This window comes from Trichosurus vulpecula, chromosome 5, assembly GCF_011100635.1.
Source record: "Trichosurus vulpecula isolate mTriVul1 chromosome 5, mTriVul1.pri, whole genome shotgun sequence".
Taxonomy (NCBI): Eukaryota; Metazoa; Chordata; class Mammalia; order Diprotodontia; family Phalangeridae; genus Trichosurus; species Trichosurus vulpecula.
In genome coordinates, this window is record NC_050577.1 from 220,245,220 (window position 1) to 220,272,477 (window position 27,258).

The 27,258-nt window shown below is 40.7% G+C and overlaps 1 protein-coding gene across 1 annotated transcript in view; it reads right to left on the bottom strand.

Moving 5' to 3' along the window:
- Positions 1-27,258, bottom strand: part of PLXNC1 (plexin C1) — a 232,113-nt gene that overhangs the window by 143,742 nt on the left and 61,113 nt on the right. The window contains exons 5-7 of the mRNA XM_036760062.1: positions 12,966-13,080; positions 9,217-9,367; positions 4,617-4,704 (exon numbers count right to left, since the gene is read on the bottom strand). Of these exons, the coding sequence (XP_036615957.1) occupies positions 4,617-4,704; positions 9,217-9,367; positions 12,966-13,080 (354 nt within the window). The remainder of the gene's footprint in view (positions 1-4,616; positions 4,705-9,216; positions 9,368-12,965; positions 13,081-27,258) is intronic.

Below are 27,258 nucleotides of genomic sequence, written 5' to 3' on the forward strand. Positions count from 1 at the left end.
CCAGCCTCATCTTCTCCCGGAACCATCTGGGTCCAGTGGCAAGATATAAATCAGGATGAATGGGGTTGGCCCCAGATACAGTGGGCGACCTTGGCCTTTTTAAGCTGAGGTCTCTCCCAGGTCTCAGTTTGATTGAGGCAACACCCATTCAGTGATTAAAGCTAGGTAAGAAATGAGGCCTCTTTTACCTAAGGCATAGACAAGTTGTAATCTGAGACACCTTCTGGGGGGAGGGCATTGTCAAAACCAGCATTTGTTTTGCTTGATTATTATATCTGGTATAAAGGTTTTCACTTTGAAAGTCTTAGAAACACAATGACCAATCATGATTCCAGAGGACCCACTATGCTACCTGCCTACTGACATAGAGGTGATGGGCTCAGAGTGTAGATTGAGACAGATTTTTTTTTTGGATGTAGCTAGTGCAGGAATTTGTGTCAGAAATTATAGTTTTTTTTTTTCTTTTCTCAATGGTGGGGAGGTGGAAGGAAGAGAAGGTGGCTCTTGTTAATTGAAAATTCTCTAAACAAATTTAAATTTTGTTTATTTTGAAATGTTATTATTAATTTGCTTTATTATTAACATTTAATAATAAACTTAATTAAAATTACTGATTTTTTTAAAAAAAACCAAAGGCATTGTTTTTCTTTTTTCTTTTCAAAGGTGGGTGTGGAAGGAGAGAAAATTGACTTTTATTTGTTAAAAAAATAAAATTTTAAAAAGTTGTAATTTGAATTGTTGGGAGGGTATTCCTACACCAACAAGATCACATATAATAAATAATCTCAATTATTATTATTATAGCTAGCATTTATATAGTGCTTTAACATTTGCAAAGGGCTTTATGAATACTATCTCATTGGATACTTTCAAATGCTCTGGTATAATACCAAAAAGCACTTCTGAAAGTCATGTACAATATACCAACCTCTATGAAACAAGAAAATGCTAAATGATGCACATGGAGATATGTAAATATTTCAAAGAATATTATTTCACTGAAGCAGCATCGTGTGATGGAAAGTACACTGGATTTAGTCAAAGGACCTGGGTTCAAATTCTGGCTCTTATACTTTTTTTTTTAAATTTATTTATTTTTAGTTTACCACACACGGTTCTACATAGTTTTGAGTTCCAGATTTTCTCCCCTCACTCCCCCCTCCCTCCCCAAGACGACATGGAATCTCATATAACTATCATGTATAACTTCGCATTGAATTAATTTATACACTAGTCAAGTTGTGGAGAAGAATTATGACCAATGGAATGAATCATGCGAAAGAAGAAACAGAGTCTGGCTCTTATACTTAGTACCTATGGGAGGATGCTTCCTCTGCTTGAGTCTAAGTTTTCCCATCTCTAAAGGGATTGTACATCCTAACAAAGGTGAAAAACTCACGGTGCCAAATAAGTCATACACTTTTCCACATTTCCAAAGTGGTGATTTGTTTTGCTTGACCATGCTTACTGGTTATAAAGGTTTTGCTTTTCTTCTTTTCAATGGAGGGGAGAAGAGGTGACAGAGGTGGGAGGCAGCGGGAGGGTAGGAACAGAGTTGCCAAAGAAAAGGAAAAAAGTCATTGAAGTATTTTGTAAAAATACACAGAATAGGACAAAAAAAGTTCAAAGGGAAGCACAGAGAAGCTGGACAGTTTTGAAAGTCAGAACTCATAATTTACTTTTTGTTTTAAAGGAAATTCCATGGAAATAGAGATGTTGTGGTCTAGGGTTCCTGGGAACCTCAAAATTCACAGGCAAAAGACGTGGGTTCTGCCTGGAAAGAATTTGACTCAAACCTTTTTTCAGTCAGAGACACGGTTTACTAAAACACTGGTTAGGGTGGGCAAAATTCCTAGTGAGTCTGTACTACTGGCCAGATTTTAAGAATCTGAGCAATTTGGTAGATGGGACTAACCTTTTCTATAATGTGGCCAATAGTCTGGGGTGACCGGGAGGTAACAGAGGAGGGGTATAGATGAGATGATGGGTGGGAAGTGGCCTGGGGTGATCCAGACAGTGAAGGGCTGGGCTAGGTTAAAGGTAAAAGAGAATTGGACATTGGGGCAGGGTCAAAGCTACAACCAGGGACAGTCCAGGGAAAAGTCCAGGGGCTTTTCCTTTTGGGGGTTCAGATCCCATCCCCATCAGAGAGTCATGGTTTCGTAGAGAATTTTCTTTCTGCATTATCCTACGTTTGTGGAAATGCTTTTATTTTTGGTGTTTAAGTTTAGAATTTTAAAAAAATTTAACGCACAAAAAGAGAACAGAAGGAAAGCCAGAAGGAATCACAAATAAGCAGGATAGCTTTGAAAGTTGTGTTGAATGTCATATATATCTGTATATGTGAGTGTGTGTGTGTGTGATTGAAAGGTGTATTGAACATCATATGTGTGTGTGCTTTGAAAGTTGTATTGAATGCCACATGTGTGTATATGTATATATATATATATGTGCATGTGTGTATATACACACATAGAGAAATATAGGTATAATTGTAATATATTACATAAATATATTACAAATATATAAGCATATACAAATATAAATATACAAATTGATTTTAAAAGAAAAGCAAGTTCAATGCAATGGAGATTTGCAGATTTATCCACAATCCTTTCTTTCTTTTCTATAATGTCTATGGAAGCACTCACTTTATTTGGTGTTTGTTAAGATCAGAATAGAAATAAAATGAGGGGGTTAGAGAGCTGGCCTTTGAGGTCCCTTCTGGCTCCATATCCTATGCTTCCAGGACACTGGGGCCTCCTTTATCAATGCAGATCATCACTGCTCTCACACCTTGGAAGTCATGAGCTGCTGTGGCTATAAAGTTCACCTCCTTGTGGCTAGCCTTTGGGTTCATGAGCTTCTCCATGAAAGGTTAGTCTCCAGTGATAGTCCTGCCACCCTGCCTGTATTCAAAGCCATTTCACCCATTTAAGAACTTGTGTTCCCCTTGAATAACCTTTGAAAACCCAGGGTCTGTAGATAAAATCGATGCCCAGTGATTAGGGGGAATGGTAGAACAAGTTACTGTACAAGAATATAATGAATGTTGCTAAACCATAAGGAATCACTAAGAGGAAAGATTCAGAGAAAACATGGAAAGATTTGTATGAACTGATGAAGAAGGAAGAAAGCAGAGACAAGAGAATAACTACAGCAACGTACATAATGTCAATATGGAGAAGCAGCAAAACTCTTTACAACAGTCCATATGCATAAATTTACAGATAGCATCTCTCCTTTGAATTTACAACTGGTTAACTGCTTTTCTAGCAATATACTTTGTAAGATGGTTTGCTCAGGGGTTTTTTGGAGAGGTATCTGTTGTGTCAAAAAAAAAATGTATCCCTCCTTCCCCAAAAAAGGTTTTTCCCTGTAATTTCACAGATACAGGGAAGTCCAGATGAGAAATTTCCCTCTACAATAGAGTTCATAAACTGCTCTGTGTTTATAGTCTCAGAAGGGTACCTGGGGCATAGAAAAGTTAAGTAACTTTCCCAGGGTTACACAGTCAGAGACAGAGCTTGATCCCAAGTCTTCCTGATTCTGAGGCTGGCTCTCTATCAACTATATACCATACTTCCCCTTGTTAAAAAATTACATTTTTTGCCATCCACATCCAGAAAAAGAAATATGGAGACTGAATGCAGGTCAAAGCAGACTATTTTCTTTTTTTGTTTTGTTTTGTTTTATGTTTTTCTTTCTCATGGGTATTCCCATTTGTCCTAACTCTTCTACACAATATGACTAATGTAAAAATATGTTTAATAGGAATGTATATGTACAGCCTACTCTTGCATCCTGTCTTGGAGAAGAGGAGGGGAGGAAGGGGGAGAAAATTGAAAACTTATGGAAGTGAATATTGAAAACTAAAAATAAATAAATTTATTTTTAAAAAATTAAAATTTTAGAAAACCATCCAGGATCAACTCTTTGCCATCATGAGCCACTGGCTTCAGATTTTCTTTACTAGAAAGAAAATGTCAAGGATCTGTGATCTGGACAGTGTGGGAATTCATTCCACCAGCCTGCTTAGTCTTCGATGTCTCCATTTAAATATTTAGACAGTTTCCAAAGTCTCAGAAAGGATTGTAAGATCATAGCTCTAGAACAAAAGCCCTCAGAAGCCATGTCTAGCCCAACCCCCTCCCCATTTTATAGATGAGAAAACCAAGACTCAGAGAGGTTAAGGGCTGTATTTGTCTAGGTCACACAGCTAGTAAGTTTCAGTGACTAGATTTGAACTCGGGTCTTCTTGACTCGAGCGAATGTCTGGACCTGCAATTTCACTGTTCAGTGAACTTCTGGTTAAGAAACTCCCTCTACCCATGCAGATCAATACTTTATTCAACTAAAGAGTCTCAGAGATTTGCCTGGGACCTTGGGAAGTGACTTACCCAGATTTGAATAACCAGTACATAACAGAGATAGGACATGAATCCAGTTGTCCTGACTCTGGGGCCAGCTCTCTCTCCACCACACCAGACCACTCTACTTTACACACAGTAGGTACTTAATGAATCCATTGAATTGGAGTGTGAAAGAACATTTAACTTTTTTTTCATTTTAAATTGTAATATTTAATTAAAAAAATTTTTTTAAAAGATACTTACTCTCTTAAAGATGAGCAATTGGTGAAGTTGAGTTTTTCTGTTAAATTCCAGGAGTCAGAAATGAAGGATACACTGATAGCTAAGAGATCTGGAGAAAGAGGAGGACAAAAGAGTAAGTGGTAGATTCAAAGACAGTTGTGAACATCAAAAAAAAAAATCCGTTGGTGGCTTCCCAACATGTCAGCGTATGGACTTTCCAAATGTTGCTGAATCAATCTCTCTCTGTCTCTCCCTTCCCTCCCCTTCTCTCCCCCCCCCCCTCTCTCCCTCTTCTCCCTCTCTCCCTCTCTCTCTCCCTGTATTGGCAACCAAAAATGGGCTCCTTAGCACTTAGTCAACAAGTGCCCTTGACTAGTTTGGCTTTTTCCCCTGAACTGAATGCTGTTTGTATCTTGGACTGGAGTAAGCTTGTCGGCCCCTTCGCCTTGCTTCCCTTGCTTAAGCTGATGGAAAGAACCTGTGCTTTTCTGGTCGACCCCTTCACCTTGCTTAAGCAGATTAAAAGAACCTGTGCTTTCCCCGGCGTACCTTACACCCCCGCAGAAGCTGGATGGTTAAAAGCAGCTCCCGTTGGAGCCAGAGGCAGTTACAGCTACAGTTACAGTTACAGTTACAGTCACAGTCACAGCCACAGCCACAGCTGAAGCAGGAGCTGCCAGTAGCAGAGCTGACCTACGGGAGGAAGCTGAACAAAGACTTCAGGCCAGTGGGTAATCTTATTACCATAGAGGGGGAAGCATGATTTTGCTTTACGCAATCATGCTTCTCTGTAGCCTCCTGGTTACTCTTTCAAGGCGTACTTATTGGGCCTGGAAGCCTTTGATCAATATATCAAAATGGGGTTGCTGGTTCATGGGTTGGTTACTGTGGAGCCTAAATATATGTTTTGATTCTTTTGCCTTCTACTTTGAGAGTTTCTTATATCCGGCGGTTCCGAACGTTTCAGACATGTTTATGATCCTCTTTGAGATTATAAACTCTGCCCTCCTAATACACTCCCCCACCTCTGCCCCTCCCTCCCTCTTTTCTCTGTCTCTCTCTCCCCCTCTCTCTTCTTCTCTCTCTCTCTTTCTCTGGCATTGAACATCAGGTATCACCACACACATTTGAACTCCGTATGGCCTCCAAGCCCACTGTGGATAGACAGTCCATTGGAAGAAGTCATTTTTAAACCCACTTCTATCTCTTGACTCCCACTGGGATCACTCTAACAGTTTGGAACTGGCATTGGCAGAGCCTGACCCAGAACAAGAATAGCCCTGAACTAAAGGCACTTCTGGCATCTTTTCTTAGCATAGCCCTCTCTGAGGCTCCCCTTAACCTACTCCTTCTTTAGGTTGTATGTACATTGTCTCCTCCATTAGAATCTGAGCTCTTGGAGGGCAGGGGAGCTGTTTGTGCTTTTCTTTGAAGCCTCAGTACTTAGAACAGTGCCTGTCACATAGTAAATGCTAGTTGATTTGATTGACAGATCTCTAGGCAAATGGTTAAATGTAAATGTTGGCCAAATTACCACACTAATTTGGCCATGGAAGCTTTCGTTGGCTTGAAGTCTGCGAATGAGCCTAAAAACACTGATTTGGAGGCCCTGGGGATACAGCATATACCCAGAGTAAAGGAGCAGAGAGATCAGGGGAATTCTGGAGAAAAAGAAAAGAGGAAATAAAAGCAAATGTGATACCCCATCCCTAAACCTGGGACATACATATTTTTGTACATAGCCAATTTCATATTTAATATTTCAGGGGTGGGGGTGGAAGGCAAATATCAGCAGCTGTGAACTTTTCCCAAAGAAGCTCTCCCTCATCACGTAGAGCACTGGGGACCTCTACACAGCTGCAGTTTGGGAAATGCTGACCTAATGTAGAGTCTGAATTGTTGACATGTGAGTGCAAAACAGGCATTAATAGGTTCAAATCCATCAACTTCCTTGAGTCAGCTGTCATCAAACCACTGATGAATGCTTTTCCATTTTCTTCTGAAACCCCACTGATAAGAAGGAAGCCCCCAAAGAAGCAATTTAAGGACGATTAAATTGATGATAAATCAAAACCAACCAATTTTTTTTTAAATTAAAGCTAATACACTTCTTTATCTTTCCTGCATCCTTTCCATAACTGCTTGGAAGGAATTCGGGGACATCGAGGGATTGCACCTGTGATTTCCCTGGCAGGGAGGGTTCCCTGATAGGGACAATCTCTACTGACAAAGGTTTCTCAACAGCCTGTGTCTTACAGAGTTCCCTAGAGCACTGAAGAGTTTAATTGACTTACCTAGGGTCATACATGTGTCAGAGGCAGGATTTAAGGCCCTGGCTTTGAGACTAGCTCTCTGTAATTTCTTTCTCTTGTCTCAGCCTACTGGCTTCCTTCAGAAGACTTCCTACAAGAAGACTCTCCTGATCCCTCTTATTCCTAGTACCTTTCCTCTCATGCTTATCTCCAATTTATCCTGTCTATATCTCATTTGTACACAGTTGTCTGTATTGCGCCCCCCCCCCCCCCCGCCTTAGACTTTGATCTTCTTGAGATTAGGGACTTTTATCCTTCTTTGTGTCCCTAGAACATAGTGTAATGCCTGGCGCACATTAGGTGCTTAACAAGTGCTTTTTGACTGGCTCTCTGCCCACTCCAACATACTCATATTCTGCAGGATTTTATGTAATTTGGTTCGAACACCATCAACGTGTTCACAATGCAAAACAAGATGAATTTAGTTGCACTTGTGAATGCCCAGTGGTAAAGATCATGAATTCAAAAAACTAGATTCAACATTCAAAAAATGTGCCAGACATTGGGAAGGATGCTAGGAATACAAAGCCAAAAATAAACAAACAAACTAAAAACCTCAAAACAAACAACAAAAATAAATTTTTCCTCCCGTCAGGAAACTTACATTCTACTGTGGTGATATAACATGTATACAAGTAAACAAACACAAAGTATGTACTAAGTAATACTGTGGTGACATGGTATGGATACAAGTAAACAAATACAATGTATATACTGAGTAATACATCAAAGGGGAGAGAATGAAAAATACCAGGTACCACTTTGTTTACAGCCATCCTAGGGGTCATGAAGAGTTTCAAGGTAAATTATAGGCATAGTCCCTGCCCTCGAGGGGGCTTGCCATCAAGTGAGAGACATGCCTAATGGGAGGTTTGCATCAAAGACAAAGAGACACACAAAACTGTCTATGACAACAAGAATATGTAAATATTGATGGGTTACTGCAATAATATCAGGGCTAGGTAGAGCTCATCTGGAAGAATTTCATGAAAGAAACAAGGTTTTGCCAGTGCTTGAGAGGACGGGAGGTAATTGGTTTGTTTGGGAGGAGGAGGAGGAGAGGTTAAGTGGTTTAATGAAAAGGGGAGCAATCATTTTAGTTAAAGGGGATCACATGGACAAAAGACACAGTGATTGGAGATAGGAATTCAAAAGCTAAATGCAAGCAAGGGTGGTCAAGTTTGCTTGACTGGTACAGATAATATAAGCTAGGGTTCAGTGGAAAAGAATGAAGTTACAGATAGAGGAGAGCCATTATTAAAGGGCCTAGAACAGATATTCTTCACTTGAGGTCCATGAACTTGTTTAATGTCTTGATAATGATTTTGAGAAGAGCTCCATGGGCTTCACCAATGCCAATAGGGTTCAGAACACAAGAAAGGTTAAGAACCCTTGGCCTAGAAACATGTGGTTAATTTTTAAATAGTTGGCTTAAGGTACCTAGGGATCATATGTTTTATTTAAGTTATTTTTAATATGGAGTCACCGCTAAAAAGAGATCACAGTACATTTATCTCCAGGTTTATGAGGAAAAAGTAACTGGAAGCCTGTCTATGTAATACAAAGTACAGGGAACAAAGGTCATTTTCCAGGTAATCCAAGCCCCTACATCTCCTCAGATCTAAACCATGAACAACAAAACAAGACAAAACATCCTGAATCCAACTATTGAGAAAGAGACATTTTTTTTTGGTCACCATTATCTAGATCAGAGAGTTGGTTAGAAGGTCTCTCTCCTTCATTTTGCTTGTGTAGATAAAACCCAGAGGAGGATGAATGTCTCACAGAAATATACCATTGCTATCTTGGTGCTTTCTTTTTCTTCAGCCCTTTTTAACTTTGTTCCCATTACTGACCTTGGTCAGACTACACTGAGACTGTTTAGGAAAAACACTGATATGCCAGAGCACATAGAGAAGGTGACTGGGATGGGGAGGGATGAGGGAGACTGGAGATCAAAATAGCAGAGGTTAATATAGTTATTTACTAAATAGTCCCTCTGTTCCCTTGACAATCTTCTAGTATCTCCTGGTATTATGTGTGCCCTAGAACGAGAAACCCTGACCCAGAAGAGTTATGACTATCCAATACCACTTCGCTGAATTCAGATATTTTGACATATGGTACCTCTTGGTCTCAGCCTAGATCCCAGGCCCTATGACCTTTGGCCCTAACTTTAGTCCTCTCCCTAACCCCAATTCTCCAGGCAATTACCAACTGACCTCTGGCATCGTTTATTGTAAAAGGGTTCTAGAGAAGGATTCAGCACGTGTGGAGATCAACTGAACTATTCAAAATAATAAACATACCTTTGTCCATTGTTTTGGTGGTTTTTATATTACAGGAACAGGTCCCATGGGGCTGGTTTTTAGGTTTGCAAAGTTCCTTATTGGTACCTGCATTCTTCACCGAACACCATGAGTATTTTGTGGAGAAGCTTCCCAACACGGACACTGAAGTCTTTTGTTGTTGTTTAAAAGAAATGAAAGCAGAAAGTCAATTAATATTATTTAACTTTTTCATCCTATCTATCTATCATCAATCTAACCTTTGTAATCTGGAGGATTTATGGGAGAAGACATTTTCCATACCCAGAGAAGGAAAGGGGAATCAGACAATTCATTGGATCTACTCTATTTACAAGGAAGCATCCAAAGGGAAATGAAGGACCTACTACGGTCATTAGGTCTATGGAGGTTATTACCTGGGCAATTCTAAAATTGCTAAAGCATTTAAGGCTTTAGGTCAACATGACAGGTAGAATCCACACACATGGGCGGGAACTTCTCGAACAAGGGAAGGGCTGGGAGGAACTGTGGGAGGTGTCCATTTCCTGCTATTAGCCTCAGTGAAATCAACATCTGTGCTAGGAATCCATCAATCAAGTAAGCACCACGATTCCATCATTCCCTACTCTCTTAAACTGCTCTTGGCCTCCTGAGATTTAGAGCCATAAGAAAAGAGGTAGAGAGATAGTTAAACTAGAGATAACTACAGATGTTAAGGGAAAAATTCCTAGGAAGCTAGGAAACATATCCCAAAATCTCCTGCCATCCTTGACCCTAGAAAAGATTTATTTTTTTCTGCCCATCCCCCTCTACTGCTTCTGTAGTTAAGAGAAGCAGTCTTTGACCCCACTTCAGTGAGGCCACAGAGGGATTCCCCATTCTTCCTCTCCACATACGAACTTCTTCCTCTTGCCTTTCCCTCCAGAGAAGTGATTTACTTCTCTTTCCTCCACAGTAGTAGTGGCAAAAGGTAGAATAGAATGAATATAAGCTCCCTGAGAGCAAGACCTGTTTCATGTTCACCTTTGTATCCCCAATGCCCAGCACAATGCCAGACACAGACAGAATGGTTAAGAAAAAGAATGAATAATCCCTCTTCCCCTCCCCCTCCCCCTCTTGGGTCACACAGCTATTAAATATCTGCTATCAGCTTCAAGCAGGATTTGAACTCAGGTTTTCCTGATTTGGAGTCTGTCACCCTATCCACTATACTAATCAGAGAAGCACTTATTAAGCTCTTATTATGAGCCAGTCATGTTGTAAAGCTCTGGGGCTATGAAGATAATAGGAACTTAAATTCCAAGGGATGCAATTCTATAGGTGTAATGATGGGATGGGATGGGATGGGATGGGATGGGATGGGATGGGATGGATTGCCACCCCCCCCCCTCCACCAGAGAGAGCTATCACCTGGGATAAGCACAGCAGATTGAGCAGAGCTACAGACATGAGGCATGGTGGGTTGGGAAGGGCAAGAGAAAGGAAAAATAAGGAGGCTGAGATAAAAGGGCAGGGTTAATGCCTTGTGGTTACCCTCTAAGTGATAGGTCCACTCTACATCAGACTGTGGCACTGCGGAAAAAGCAATGGATTTGGAGTCAGAAGACCTGGGTTCAGATGTGAATTCTGCTATTTATAATGTGACCTTAGACAAGATACTAGTTTTCCTCATTTGTATAATAAGGGGCTTGGACATGATAACCTTTATATCTCTCCCAGCTCTAGAGCTATGATTCCATGATATTATGACTCCTCTCAGACTCAGTTTCCTCATCTGTTGGATTAAGATGGGGAAGGGTGGACTTGACTTCCAAGGTCCTCTGTAGTTCTAAATCTCTGATCCTACGTATGAATATGTATAAATACATATATATATAGGTATAATGGAAAATCACTGCTTTTGAAGACAGGAAACCTGCTCCTTACCTCTAAAATAAGGCATACTCTAAAGTCCCTTCCTAAATCTATACTTTCATGACTAAATGCAAAGTGATGACCTTTGAGGTCCCCTTAAATTCTGAAATCCTGTGATTATGTTAATTTCAGGAAGGGGGGGTACAGGAGGGGCAACACCTCAGGGGAGCCCCCAAAAACCTCCTTGTGGAAGTGTTTGGGCATTTTCTTTTTCAAGAATGGCCATGGAGAAAACAGTCTAAAATGGCATACTCTGGCCGGCTGTAACTGGAAAAGCTTGAACCGTTTCATTATTTAGCACTTATTAAACTCTATGGCTCCCCTTTATGAAATGTTAAAATCATAAGTGATGCAGTTCTGGTTTCTGGAAATTGAGAAGTACAAAGGAAGTGGGAGAGGGTGGAAGATTTTCTTGTTTCTGTGTCACTCTGAGAGAGCGGACAGACAGGTCCAACGGGCGTCTGCTGGCCAGTACCTCCTGATCTCAGGGCCACAATGAGCTAGAGAATCGTGCTTTCTCTCTTCTAATCTGACATAGGGCAGAAGAGATTCTGCCTCCCCACAGGGCCATGGGTTTCACATCTCTGTGGGGAGAGGCTCTGAGACTCCTTGCCAAGTGAATGTATCAATCCCACACCAACAGAAGTCAATCACAGAAAGTGACCAGGGTGCGGGTAAACAATTAGATTCTTTTTGACATTGGGCATCAGGTCTTTGGAGCTGATTCTCTTTCACGCACCTAGGATAACCTGTTGTGCTTAAGAATTTTCCTTTTTTTTTTTTTAGTAAAATTCAAAAAATTCATTTTTTCCTAGAGTATTACATAATATTTAAATTAATTTTTTAATTTTAAATTAAAAATATTTTATGACTGATCAATAACATTAAATAGCACTTTAAGGTTATCAGATATTATCTCATTTGAGTCTTACGACAGCTTTGCGCTATACCTCTTTTACAGATGAGGAAACTGAGGCTGAGAGAAGTTAAGTGATTTGCTTAGCTAGGACGTTTCTGAGTCAGGATTAGAACTCAAGTCTTCCTGACTCCAAATCTAGCATTCTAGCCACCTGTCTCAAGTAGATGCAGAGTTTCATACCACAAAGCCCCTAACTCTTCAAAGAAGGGAGGGGGATGCATTTTTCTCTCTCTTCTTCCTGACCAAAATGGGTCCTGACCATTATCTAGGAGTATTCACAGGTTGCAGAGCTTTGTAGTATCTCAGAACATCCCAGCTTGGCTCCAAAGAAGAGCTATGAGAAGTCACCAGTTCTACTTCTTTGGAGAGGTGGGAGACCATAGGTGTGGTACCTTACATATAACATTAGATTTTTTCTATGTTTTGGTTAGTTTTGATGACCTTTCTCCCTTACACACTCACTGTCTTTATTCCTTGATATAAGGAAGGATTCTTTATGGGAGAGAGATATTGGGAAATACAGATTTTTAAAAGAAAATCCCAGTTTATACTCCCCTCCTGTGCCCCTAATACCCAGAAACACCAGGAAGAGGAATTCTGGATCTGTACCAGTGAGATTAAGCCCCACCCCAGGGACATTCATTAAATATATGTCTGTCTCTCACCTTTTACTAGAAGGGTAAAGAATGGGGGGAAGGGATGGGGGAGGGGGTGGCAGTTGGACTCTAACATCCCAGAGGTCCCTTCCAGCTTTAAATCTATGACATGAAAACAAATGCTTCCCTCATCTCATTCAACGCAGCTCACGTTTGCATTGGGCTCCCATAATGCTTGTTTGGGGGATAATGTATGTTTTCCACGTGCCAGGAGGGAAGTGACCAGAAGTCATGCAAGAATTCAAGGCTGCAGACCAAGACGTGTGAGGCTTCTCTCTTACCTGATAGTAGCTGCTTCGAGCAATCTGGATCTTAGGACACTTTACAGCTCCAGATGAAATGTCCAGCCAGGTCTGAACGTTACCGACTTGTTTACAATCATCTTGAAAAGTACACCTTAACAACAACAAAAGACACCCCCCTCAACATTAGTCCAGTTGTTTTCCTCCCTGACACATAGTAGGTGCTTAATAAATGCTTCTTGATTGATTGACTCAGTGCAGAATGCCAGGCTGGGATTTATTGATTTTTTTTTTTTTACCAGAATAGAGATGTAATGCTAAAAACATTAAAAGCATCCATCAAGAATGCTAGCTGGCTCGCTGGGCCCCTTTTCATTTCTGCCCAGTGGCAGAGCAAACATGTACCTAGCAATTCAATATCTCGGTTCCCAAACAGCCCCTCAAATTGAGCCACAACAAAACACCGCCCAAATACACAGCCGAGTGCATTCTACAATAAAGAGGTCACTTTAAGAAACACGGAGAAACAAATTCAAAGGGAGCTTTAGTCTTTTGTGAAATTTCTAAGCTTCCAAAATCTATTTCCAAGATCAGTTGACCTGTGTTTATGACTTTTATTTTTGTGGTTAAAAAAAAATGAAGAAATATTTTACAGGCTACAGCAAAGAATTAATTGAAAATATTTCAAGGGCGCAGTCTGGCCAAAGTCTCGATAAGGCGTTCCCTAACCACTTGTTATATCAAGCCTGCAGAGACAAATATTGAATTGTTTCAAGAAGTGTTAAGTAGAACGCTGGCTAGGGCCATGCTCCCAGCTCCTGGGTCTCTCCCTCCCTTGTCCCCCCAGTAAGCCTTGGAACTAGGGTCAGTGCCAATGACTTGGACCAGCAGATGATGCACAGCGGGGCCGAGAGATCACCAGCTTGCCTGGCTGATTGGGTCACTCTGGGGCATGCTAATTCGGGAGCCCCTGCCTCACCAGATGGACGGCCTAACCTGACAAGAAGGACAGAGCCTGAGGCCCACATGGTTTTCTAATAGCTCTGAACCTCTGTGACATTCATCTGAACAAAAACAGCACAATGATCAAGGGAGAATGGAGCAGATCATAACTCTTCTTATAAAATTGATTAAGCTATACTTCGTTTTTTTAAAAATATATTTATTGATAGTTCCCGAAGCATCTCTTCCCTTTACCTCCTCCCTAAGAGCATCTCCTAGCAGAGAAAAAAAATTGGGGGGAAGCAAAATTCAGCAAAACCAAGACATTAAAAATGTGCCATTATATGAAGCATTCTACACTCACAATTCTGCAGACAAGAGGAGAGGTAGCTTCTTACATCTCTTCTTGGGGCCAAGTTTGGTTATTATAATCTAACTTTCTTTTAAAAGCTAAGCTTTTCCAGAAGGCTAAGGATATTTTGGTTGTTCATATTTCACTATTTTGTGCGTGTGTTTTTAATATTAATTTCACTTCTGAATACACCATTTCCTGCTGCATCTCTCCTTCATCCCTTCCCCCAAATACTTCCTTATAATGAAGAATCAGAATTTGGAGACTCCTTGAGAGAAGGGATTGTTTTCATTTTTGTCTTTTTACTTCTAGTATCTAGCATGGTGCTCAGCAGCTTGGCACATAGTAGGTCCTAAATAAATGCATGCCCGTATACAGCTATGTAGAATAAAACCGACACAGGAGAAAGCACAGCATGGTGTGGTGAAAACATTTAAATAGCACTTTAAGGTTTGCAAAAGACTTCATAGACTCATTTGAATCATACAACAACTCAGTGCTATACCTCTTTTACAAATGAGGAAACTGAGGCTTACCCACCTAGGAAGCGTCTAAGGCAGATTAGAACTCAGGTCTTCCCGACTCCAAATCTGGCATCCTAGCCACCTAGGAAGTAGATGCAGAGCTCCATACCACTAAGCCCCTACTTCTGCAAAGAAGGGAGGGAGATACATTCTCATCTCTCTTTTTCCTGGCCAAGATGGGTCATGCCGATTGCATAGGTGTTTTCACAGATTGCAGAGCTTTGTAGCATCTTAGAACATCCCAGTTTGGTCCCAAAGAAAAGATATGAGAAGTCACACTGCCCACTTCTTTGAAGAGGTAGGACACTATAGGTGTGGTACCCTACAGGTAACTTTAGATTAGTGCTGACCTTGATGTCAAAAGGCCTGGGTTCCAATCCTACTTCCTACGCTTATCAGCTTTGTTCATTTGAGTTACTTGTAACTTGTCTCTCCATCTGCAAAATGACGCCACCTACAAAACAGGATTGTTGGGATGATTCAGCAAGGAGTGGTCAGGAAAACCCTGAATTTGCTGTGCTGGGGCCCTCTCCCATAAAGCTGGACATGAGCTCTGGTCCCTTACCGAGGAATATGCTGGGGTGGTATGGGAAACTCTTAATTACCCCTACTAGATACATGTAGCACTTTGCAAGCCTTAGGGAGACAAGAACATCGTGACCTCTTCTTATATCTGACTGTGTATAGTTCACTCCACACCTGTGGTTCACCACCTCTCTATTGAGAAGAGGGAGGGAGGTTTTCCCAACGGTCCTTTGGAGTTGAGATTGGTTATTATGCTTACCCTCTAGAACAGGGCTGTCCAACCTTAGGTTTTTATTGAAACAATAGACAATATATTTTGATTTGCCATTTTAGTGAGAGCTCTGCCATAGCTTGGCTTCATTTACTAAAGCATTTATGTAAATTTCTATGTTTGTAGGCCTGCCGCATAAATCACACTGCAGGCTGCATGTGGGCCCAGGGCTGCATTTTAGCCAGCCCTGCTCTAGAGTTATGTTTTAAGGAAAAAATAAAGAGGACCAGCAGTGGTTAAAAAAAAAAAGTCAAGACTTTGAGAAAGCAGACTCATGATACTAATATTCAGCATTGGGGATTACCTAAGGTTTAAAAATGACTTACATTAAAGTATGTGTGTTACTTTTGAATGTGTTGGATTTGGGTTTTTTTTAAAGCATTTTGAGATCTTTGTTACACTTGGGGGAAGGAGGTAAATTGAACATGGTAAAAGAAGAGGAAGTAGGCAAGTTTCAGTCCACGCTGAGCTCTTGGGGTAACCTCTAGCTCTTTGGCAGTTAGCACATGTGTGTCAGATCCCTCCAAGGCTGGGGTTGGTCCCTGCCTCAACAGCCTGGCTCAGAGTTGTTCATCAGCAGTTCTCCAGGGCTATAAATCTATCTGACCCCCAATGGCTCACTAGTCCGTCACGGATGTTAAGTTCAAATTAAAACCCCCTTCTCAATGTCAGGGAGTCCCTGTAGCAGAGGAACAAGGACTTCAGGATGGAAGAGGGGATGGTAACAATGCTGCTTCCTTTTCCTGTGACTGAAGCAAGTGACTCTGTGTCCTTTAAACTACTATCTGAGGATCTCACATAAAGGCTCTGTGGTTTTCTGTGAGGCCCTTTCTTTACCTTTGAAAGCAAACTTTTTTCTTTAAAAAAAATTATTTATTTTTAATTTTCAACAGTCACTTTTATAAGATTTTGACTTCCAAATTTTCCCCTTCCTCCCCTTCCCCATCCCCAAGACAGCACGCAAACTGATATAGATTATACATGTACAATCATACTAAACATATTTCCACCTTAGTCATGTTGTAAAAGAAGAATCAGAACAAAAGAGAAAAACCGCGAGAAAGAAAAAAAAACAACAAGAAAAGATAATGGTATGCCTCAATCTGCTTTCAGACTCTGAATGTGGATAACATTGGTCATAATGAGTCTTTTGGAATCGTCTTAGATCATTGCATTGCTGAGAAGAGCTAAGTCTGTCAAAGTTGGTCATCGCACAATGTGGCTGTTACTGTGTACGATGTTCTCTTGGTTCTGCTCACATCAGTTCATGGAAGTCTTTCCAGGTTTTTCTGAAATCCACCTGCTCATCATTTCTCATAGAACAATAGTATTCCATTACATTCATACACCACAACTTGTTCAGGCATTCCCCAATTTGGGGGCACCCCCTCAATTTCCAATTCTTTGCCACCACAAAAAAAGCTGCTTATAAATACTTTTGTATATGTGAGTCCTTTTTCCTTTTTGATGATCTCTTTGGGATACAGACCGAGTGGTGGTATTGCTGGATCAAACGGTACGCACAGTTTTATAGCCCTTCGGGCATAGTTCCAAATTGTTCTCCAGAATGGTTGAATCAGTTCACAACTCCACCAACCATGAAAGCCAACTTTTATACTAGAAAAGTGCATTAAAAAAAATGTTCTTATTTTTATGGATTCTCCTCTCCCCTACCCAGAAAGCCATCCTTTCTGACAGGCAAGTATGAAAGCAGTTTGGCAAAAATAACCCTAACTTCAACTGTCCTGATTGTCTATGTAATATTCCACATCCCTAGACTCCCACTTTTGCAATGAAGGGAGGGAGGTACATTTTCCTAGCTGGATTACTAATTCTAGCTATGACTGAGTACAAGCATTGGGTCAGGCATCCAAACTGGATCCTCAGATTCTAAAATAGAGGACTGGAAGCATAAATTATTTTACAGCAACCAGCCTTTGGATTGAGAGGTAGCAAGGCATGGTGGTTAGAACACTGGAATGGGAATCACTGTGTATCAGGTGTCCTAGGCAGCCAAAACCCAACATTACCAAGTGATTAGTACAAGCTCTTTCGTGTAAGCCATATGACACGTTGGGACGTCACATGTGCTATACTAGATAGCAAAACGACCTCGGAATCAGGAAGTCCTGGGTTCACATCTTGCCTCAAGCACTTATTAGCTGTGTGACCTGAACAAATCATGTAACCTCTCTCAGCCTCAGTTTCCTTATCTGTAAAATGAGGATAAGAATAGTTCTCTATGTCATAGAGTTGCTTTGGGGATCCAATGAGCTAATATCTTTAAAGTACTATATAGATGTGACCCATTTTTTATTATTATAATTTGCTAATTATGGAGAGAAAAGAGGATCCTTATCAACTTCTTTCTATTCACTGAACTACTGAGGTTCTGCTCTTTTGTTGGATTTCTGGGTTGGGAGGGGCCCCAGGAGGCCATCCCACATAAAATGTGATTTTATTTCTTGTATCAATGTTTCCTATGTTTTAGCTGCACAATGAGTTCATTGTGGAGCTGCTGGAGAGTCAGGACTAACTCTTCATTTGTCTTTTGTAGAATAATTAACAGCAGGTGACAACTGTGTAGTACGCCAATGCTTAAAAGGTACTTTACATGAATTGCATGTGGCATCTCCCAGGGGCCCAGACATGTGGCCCTTCCTGAAGGACTTAATGGGATGACACAGAGAACTCCAAAATACCTCTACATGTAAAACGGGGCTAGGTAAAGCACTTTGGAAAAAAAACCTTAAGGTATGATGCTAAATGTGACCTACCCTCTTCTTCTGGGATATTCTTCCTTCTACACCTGGAATCCTCCATCACTCTACTGAGAGGAGTGAGGCACATCTCATTTTTTGTCTTCACTTCCCAGTACCTAGTACATATAGTAGGTGCTTAATAAATGATTGTTGATATTGGGCTTTAAGAAATGATTGAGATGGTTTCAAAGAGACCTGGGAAGACTTACATAAACTGATGCAAAGTGAAGTGTGCAGAACCAGGAGAACATTGTGCACAGTAATAGTAATATCGTAAAGATAATCGACTTTGAAAGATTTAGGAATGCTGACCACCATAATGACCAACCACAATTCCAGAGGAATCATGATGAACCATGATGCCCACCTCCAGATAGAGAAGTAGTGCTAGGCTCAGAGGACATATTGAAGCACATCAGGAGTGGGAGGTTGGGGAACACAGTTAAGGCAGGAATTTGTTTTTCATGATTATCATTTGTAATGGGTTTTGTTTTTCTTGCATTCTCAGTGGGGGAAAGAGGGACGTGAGAGGGAAAGAATTTGGAAATGAAAATAAAATAAAACTGAATTAAAAAATAAACATTTGTCAATTGCCCATTGATTGGATCATTTCATGCTATGATGGAAAAAAGCATTGTGTTTGGAATTAGAAGATCTAGGCTTGAATTTTGGCTTTGCTATTTACTACTTGTAACTTGCTACTTGTAGAACCATGAGCAAATCACTTAACTCCCCTGGGCCTCAGTTCATTCATCTGTAAAATGAAAGTCAAAGATCTACAGCTGGAAGAAACCTGCAAGGTCATCCAGTCTAACCTCTCATGAGGAATTAATCCTAGAGCACCCTGAGACAGATCAAGAGAGATGAAGTGTTAAGGTTTTACTATGTGCCAGGCACTGTGTCATGAGCTGGGAATACAAATACAAGGAAAAAGAAAGACAATCCTCAAGTTACATTCTCAAGTCCTTTCATGCCCTAACTCTTACGAGCCTCAAAAATCCAGAGAGTCAGAGGCTATAAATACAGCTATCTCCATTATTCAGAAGAGAAAACGGTAGCTCAGAGTGGGTAAATGACTTGCCCAGGGTCATTTGCACCTCAGTGGCTAACTCTGCATGTATCTTGCACGTACCTAGTTAATTAGATGTCCCCCCCAACCCACCCCATTAGAATATAAGATTCTTGAGGGAAGGGGCACTTTTTGCCTTTCTTTGAATCCTCAATGATAAATACAGTGTCTGGCACATGGTAAGCGACTGATAAATGCTTGTTAATTAATGACTGATTTTTTTTATTGCTGTTCAGTTATTTCAGTCAGGTTCAATTCTTTGTGATCCCATTTGGGGTTTTCTTGGCAGAGAATATTAGAATGGTTTGCCATTTCCTTCTCTGGCTCATTTTACAGATGAGGAAACTGAGGTAAACAGGGTTAAGTGACTTGCCCAGGGTCACAAAGCTAATAAGCATCGGATGCTGGATTTGAACTCATAAAGATGAGTCTTCCTGACTCCACAAAGTTTCCTAAACAGATGACATAGGCCCTTTCAGCTTTAGACTTGTTTTGCTAGGAGCAACACCTTCTGATTTCTGCCTGCCTCCCCACAAAGGGATGGACTTTTACCAAGGTCCAGGAGATACATTTTTGTCCAGGACCAGGAAGAGAGTGGCTCAGATCATTACAGTCGAAAGTCATCTTCTCAGAGAGAGAGAGACAGACAGAGACAGAGAGAGAGAGAGAGAGAGAGAGAGAGAGTGTGTGTGTGTACATACATACATACATACATACATATATATATATATATATATAAAAAAGAGTTTCTGATTCTGTGCTAAAGGTTGAGGTTTTTAACTCCTCTTTGAAAAAAACAAACCCAACCCTTCACTGCCACTTTGCAAAACAGGGAACTGGAACATGATCACTCTGCCCAGGCCCCAACAGAGATGACTTGCTCCAAAACTATTCTCTCCAGTTCTGAAATCTCCACCCTTGAGGCTCACCTGAAATCTAACTGCCTTTAAGCAATTGTTTTTCTTAAAAACCCACCCTAAATGTTTGGTTACTATAGATGCTGTAGGAGAAATTCTATTACAGCTCACCGTGACACCGAGACTGTCTAACCAGATGGTCTACCACTAACAGTATCTTATTACTTCTCAAATACTGCAGATGAGAAACTCATCATGACAGCATGCTACCCACACTTATTCAAATTTCTTGAGTATTTTATTGCACCCACATTTTAGCAAGCAAAATTAGCTATTAATAACTTAATAGTTTGCCACGCCCTCCTCAAATTTTCCTAGAGCTCTTCATCTTGAGTTTTCTTTTTGTCCTAATAACATCCTACCATAGAATTGTGTTGTTGGGCCCAATCTGTGATTTTCATTGGAGTTTGTGTATAAAATTTTATTTCACATGATCGATTCACAGCTGGAAGGGAGAAGGAACTAAGTATTTATTAAGCACTTACTATATGCCAGGCACTGTGTGTAGAGCTTGAAAACTATTGTTTGCTATCTGTACAAAAATATTTCTAGCAGCTCTTTTTGTGATGGCTAAGAACTGGAGATCAAAGGGATGTCCATCAATTGGGAAATGGCTAAACAAGCCGTGGTATATGATTATGATTAAATACTATTGTGCTATGAGAAACGATAAGCAGGATGACTTCAGAAAATCCTCGGAAGATTTACACGAACTGATGCACAGTGAAGCGAACAGAACCAGGAGAACGTTGTACACAGTAACAGCAATGTAGTTCGATGAAGAACTGTGAATGACTTAGCTATTCTCAGCAATACAATGATCCAAGACAATCCCAAAAGACTAATGATGAAGCATACTATCTGCCTCCAGAGAAAGAACTGATACTGATTGAATACAGACTGAAGCACGCAATTTTTCACGTTCATTCTTTTTATTGTTGCTGTTCAAGTGTTCTTGCACAAAATGACTGATATGGAAATGTTTTACATAATTGCATGTGTATAGCCTACCTCTGCTCACCATCTCAGGGAGGAAGGAGAGGGATAGAGTGAGGGATAGAAGTTGGAACTCCTTATTTTATTTTTATAATAGTTGTTATTTTTCAAAATTGTATTATTTACTATTATTTTATTTATTTTATTACAATTATATTTATTTTTTATTTTATTTTTATAATAGTTTAAAAACTGTTTTAAATAAAATGTTAAAAATTGAAAAAAAAACAGCAAAAAATTCTTGTCTGAGGCAGGATGTGAACTCAGTCTTCCCTACTCCAACTTTAGTACCCTTATCTAATACTCTAAGCTGCCTTGGTGTCAGAGGTGCCCCTAAGGTGTCCACGGTCACACAGTAAGTGTCAAAGGCAGGACTTGAACCCGAGGCTTCCTGATGTGAGGCTGGCTCTCTGTGGTGCTCACTAAACTATGGTATCAATCCTCTTACCACCTATTGCCCTTATCTGTGGATATTTCATATTCCTCCTGCTACCATGGAAGCAACTTAAGGGCTGAGTTTATAATTTTTCATCTTTGGGTCCCTAGTGCCTTGGACATAATGAGGGCTTAGCAAATATCAGTCAAATTGCAGTCATGTAGGGCTTTAAGGTTTAAAAATGCATGTATTCTCTTATTTGATCTTCATAACTAGCTTGTAAGTGATTATTGCCATTTTACAGATGGGGAAACTCAGAATGTTCAATGATTTACCCAAGTCAGAATTTACACACAGGTCTTCTGACTTGAAGTCCAGTGTTCCATATGCTGAAAGAACTCTGTCATCACTGTTAGCTCATGGTAGCCTACGATCTCAAAGGCTCATAGCTCAAGAGCTGGGAGGATCTCGTTTGATGCCTCTCATTCATTCATTCAGGCAAGGCAATCAGGGTTAAGTGACTTGCTCAGGGTTACACAGCTAGTAAGTGTCAAGTGTCTGAGGCTGGATTTGGACTCAGGTCCTCTTGACTCCAGGGCTGGTGCTCTATCCGCTTGGTCACCTAGCTGCCCCAGCCCCTTCATTTAGAGATAAGGACCCAGGCCAAGGGAGGTTGAAGAATTGCTAAGGTTTGGAGACAAGATCTGAACCCAACTCTTCTCACTCCTGATCCATCATCCCATTTGTCTCCCGAGTCATTGAGGTCTCTTCCAAACATAAAAATTCTGCAATTCCATAGCATCATAATTTTGTTCAACATCGTGGTCAAATGCATGAGCACAAGACAGGTAAAATACATGCCCCATTATAGTGATAGCTGGGTGGAATTGAGTCCTTCAACACATCTTTAATAAGAAGTTTACACACATTTCTCTTGATAGAACGTAGGCTCCTTGAGGGTAGGACTGTTCCATTTTTGTCCATAGAACAGTGATGATGACGATGATGATGATGATAGCTAGTATTTATCTAGTGCCTACTATGTGCCAGGCACTGTGCTAAGCAGTTTACAAATATTATCTCATTTGATTTCACAACAACCCTGTGAGGTAGATGCTGTTATCCTCATTTTGCAGTTAAGGAAACTGAGGCAGACAGAGGTTAAGTGACTTGCCCAGGGTCACACAGCTAGTAAGTGTCTGAGATCACATTTGCACTCAGGTCTTCTTGACTCCAGGTCCAGCGTTCTAACCACTGCACCACTTCAATGAAAATAAAACATTAAGATGAAAACTGAATATAGATTGGGAGAAACTAGGGGGATTCTTTGCTAATTCCCATCCTCACTTTGCCTATACTCAGCTTTTCCCATCCCATCCTCAGATCCTGATCTGTGGAGGGGACCCTGGATTCTCCAAAGGATTCTCCTGTACAACCTCTGGCAGGTGCTACTAAGCCATAACAATTTCAGAAATGGATGTGTAGCCTGTATTCTGCCCAGAGTCTAAGCACCAGCCTAGCCAAGTGGGGCACCTGACTCCAAGGCTAGCACCCAAGTCTAGTTCTCCAAGCCGCCTCCATGCGAGAGGGGCAGCATCTTGCCCAAGGTCACAGAGCCAATAAGTGCCAAAGCACGAGCCAGATACAAGATTTGAACTCAGGTCTTCCTGACTCCAGGGTCAATTCTCCTTCCCTCATGCCATGCTGCCTTTCAAATACAAGCATCATGATACCTGTTTCACAAATGGGAGAAATGAACCTCCAAGACGTTAATAGATTCACCCAACGTCACCCGGTAACAGGAGTGCTAACACTGGAACTGAGAGCGTCTCTCTAAGAACTGAATAAATACTCCATCCATTAGACTTATAAATGCCCCTCCTCACTCTACACAAGGTTGGCACAGAGCAACCTCTAACTGAATTTGATTTTCCTACGTGCGTAGGAGGAGAAGCAAGAGAGACTGGTGTCAGGAAAACCTAGAAAGGAGGGAATATCAAGGGAGAAGAGGGTGATCGACAGTGTCAAAGGCTGCAGAGAGGTCAAGACGTATGAGGATTGAGAAAAGGTCACTGGATTTGTCAGGTCCCACTGACCTATTCCCAGATGAGGAGAATGCACCTGCCCAACTACAGTCAAGTTTGATGGAACGTCTAAGAAACATGAAGTTAATTACTATTGCTTCAATACTTTAAGGATCTTTAATTATACACGTTGGTAAACCCTCCATCAACACAGATTGTGACTTCTATAACAAAAAAGGCAGTCTTCAAGAGTCACCATGGCCAGCCTGGTGGTGGCCTCTGAACATTGCTCTGCTGGTCCTCACACAACAGGCACAAAATTCACTGGGGCCTGCATTGCCAGCTTCTTCAGCTCTAGGTGATAGCCCAAGGGTACAGAACCTACAGTTTGGCACACGGCCAAGGCAGGAATCTGTTGTGCTTAACTATGAATATTTGTTCCAAGGATTCACAATGGAGGGGCGGGAAGAGGAATAGAAAATAGATTTTTGTTCACCGAAAACAAAAATTAATTATGTTTTTATTTAAGAACTCAGGCTCACTTCCACAGCGTGTCACAATGCGACATCAGAGCAGGACTTAAGTGGGATTTATAATTAGTACTAATACCAACCAGCATTGATATAGTACTTTAGTTTGCAAAGATTGCTCAACACCATGATCCAAGTGTGGCAGAAAGAAAAGACAAATCATTCCTATTTTATCAACAGGGATACTGTAGCTCATAGAGATTAAGTAATTTGGCCAGGGTCACACAGGTAGTGGCAAATTGATTCCAAGTACAATGCTCTTTCTACTACATTGCTTTGCCTCCAAAAGTACTTAGCTCAGAAATGACTAACATTGGAGTTTTTTTTTTTTAAACTCAAATCAGAGGGTACTTTTATTTATTGGTTAAAAGCTCATTGTGAAATCAATAAGGATATTAAAGCAGTTAATTTAATTGTTTAACTCAAAGGTGATCTTTAATTAAAATTCATTGTTTTATTTTTACGTGCTGAAATAGGTCCATCTGGCCTATTAGAAGCAGACCAGTTCAGCATATTACAGTGGAAAGAATGCTGGATTTGGGGTCAAAGGTTTTGGGTTCAAATGTTCCACCTCCTACTTACTACCTCAATATAGCTGAAAACACACACGCACACACACACACACACACGAACACTTGTGCGCCGCCATGCGTGCACACGCGCGCGCACACACACACATACACACACTCTCTCTCCTTGTCTCCCCTTCCCTCCCCACATCCATATATATATATGCATACACACATATATACATACATATGTATATATACATACATATGTATATATACATGTATGTACATACATACATATACATGCATATATATATTTATATATTTGTGCATAAAAACTCTGATACAGCTTGCTTTGGGGTATTACAGATTCAGGAATATTACAAACTAAATCACATGGTTCCCTAATGTCTCTGGTCCAAAAGAAATTCTAGTATTCAACATTTTATCTTCAGCAAGTCATTTAATCTCCTGTAGGCTCGGCTCCCTCTAATGCAAAATGGACATGCTACCTTTCCACCTCCTTGGAGACAGTAGAAAGAGAGCTGGGTTTGGAGCCAGCGGCCTTGAGTTTGAATGCGACTTTTTTCATTTACTGTGTCTGTGACTTTGGGAAAGTCTCCTCTTTGGGCCTCAGTTTAGTAATCTGTCAAATGAAGAGGCTGGACCAGAAGGCTTCTGAGGTCCTTTGGAGCTCCACATGAATGCTTCTGTGACCCCGCAGGAGTGCCCTGTATTTAAGTTAGGTCTACATTAAGCTGTAAGTTGCCCATAATATACAAATGTGTTGAGGTAGTTAGGTGGCTCAGGAGGCAGAGCACTGGGCCTGATGAAGAAGATCCAAGTTCAAATCAGACTGCAGACACTAGCGATGTGACCTGGGGCAAGAAACTTAAAAAAAAATTATTTGCCTTAGTTTCCCCACTTATAAAATGGGTATGATAAAGCCTGTTGTAAGGATCAAATGAGATATTTTAAAGTACTTAGCACAGTGCCAGGCATGTAGTAGGCGCTCTATAAATGCTTATTCCCTTCCCTTTCTGGTATATGTGTGTTTGCATAGATATATTCATGCATTTATATGTATACATATTCATATACTAGATATCCTGTCCCTATATCAATAAAACGACAGATCCAGTCCAGTATCCACATATACACACATGCATATACAATCAAACATTTCTAGACAGATTTAGGAGAATAATCTAAGGCAAGGAGGCCTAGTAAAAAAGAGATTTCAATTAGGAACTAGGTCAGAGATCTGGGTTCTCATCTCAATTCTACCTAATGAGTTGACACCAGCCAAGTTATTTCTCTTTTCTGGGCTTCGGCTACCTCATCTGTAAGATTAGATTAGAACATTTCAAGCTCCCCACCTCCAGCTCCAAAATGATATGATTCTAAGGAAATGTATATATTAGAGAAAAGGAATACTGGACTGGGTCACAGGAGTTCTTGACAGACCTTTATTAAAGGCTTGTTATCACAGCTTCAAGCAGAGCCCGGGTCCAATTGTGTCCCCTGAAAGATAACAACATAAATGCTATAATAAAAATGGCCATTCCCAGGAGGGCTGGGCCTAACCTCCAATATTGGTGTTAGAAAGGTAGGCCACAGTGCACGCCCAAACACAAACAGATGTGCACCCTCACACAGGCTAAAAACAGGATGCAGCAAATGCCGTGTGGAGAATCATGAGGAAACGCGTGAATCAGAATTTTTTGTTTATCCTTGAATTATGGAGGATAATCACTTCCGAGCTCAAGAAAGACTGCTCCTTCATTATGAGCACCAACACATCCATGGTTCAGGGACCCATGATTATGTTGGTTTGAGTATTTCCTCTACAAGAATCAAGTAGAAGCTCACTACAAACTCAAAATGGTCTGAGAAAGCTGTTGTTGTTTAGGTATTTTAGTTTTGTGTCTGATTCTCCATGATCCCATTTGGGGTTTTCTTGGCAAAGCAACTGAAGTGGTTTGCTATTTCCTCCTCCAGCTTATTTTACAGATGAGGAAACTGAGGCAAAGTTAAGTGACTTGCCTAGGGTCACACAGCTAGTAAGTGTCTGAGGCCAGATTTGAACTCAGGAAGATGAGTCTTCCCAACTCCACACCTGGTGCTCTGTCCATTGCACCACCTAGATGCTGCTCTGTGGCCAATGTAGTAATGAGTATTTCTGACCTTAGCTATGACTGGGAACCAGGAGATCTGGGTTCTTGTCTTAACTCTTACTTACTAGCTGTATGATGACCGTGGCCAAGTTATTTCGGCCCTTCCATTTCCTTACCTATAAAATAAAGCAATTGGATTCCATCATATTTAGGTCCCCTCTAACTCAGAAAGTCGAGAAGACCTGGATTCAAATCCCACTTTGGAAACATGCTGGCTGCGTGACAGTGGGTTAATGACTTGCCTTCTCGGTGTTCTAGACAATTCTCTAAGACTCTAAATTTCAGAGAAAGTGTTAGCCTACATCAGTAGAGTGTTTCCTTACCCAAGAATTTCCTATAACAATGAAATTACAGATCC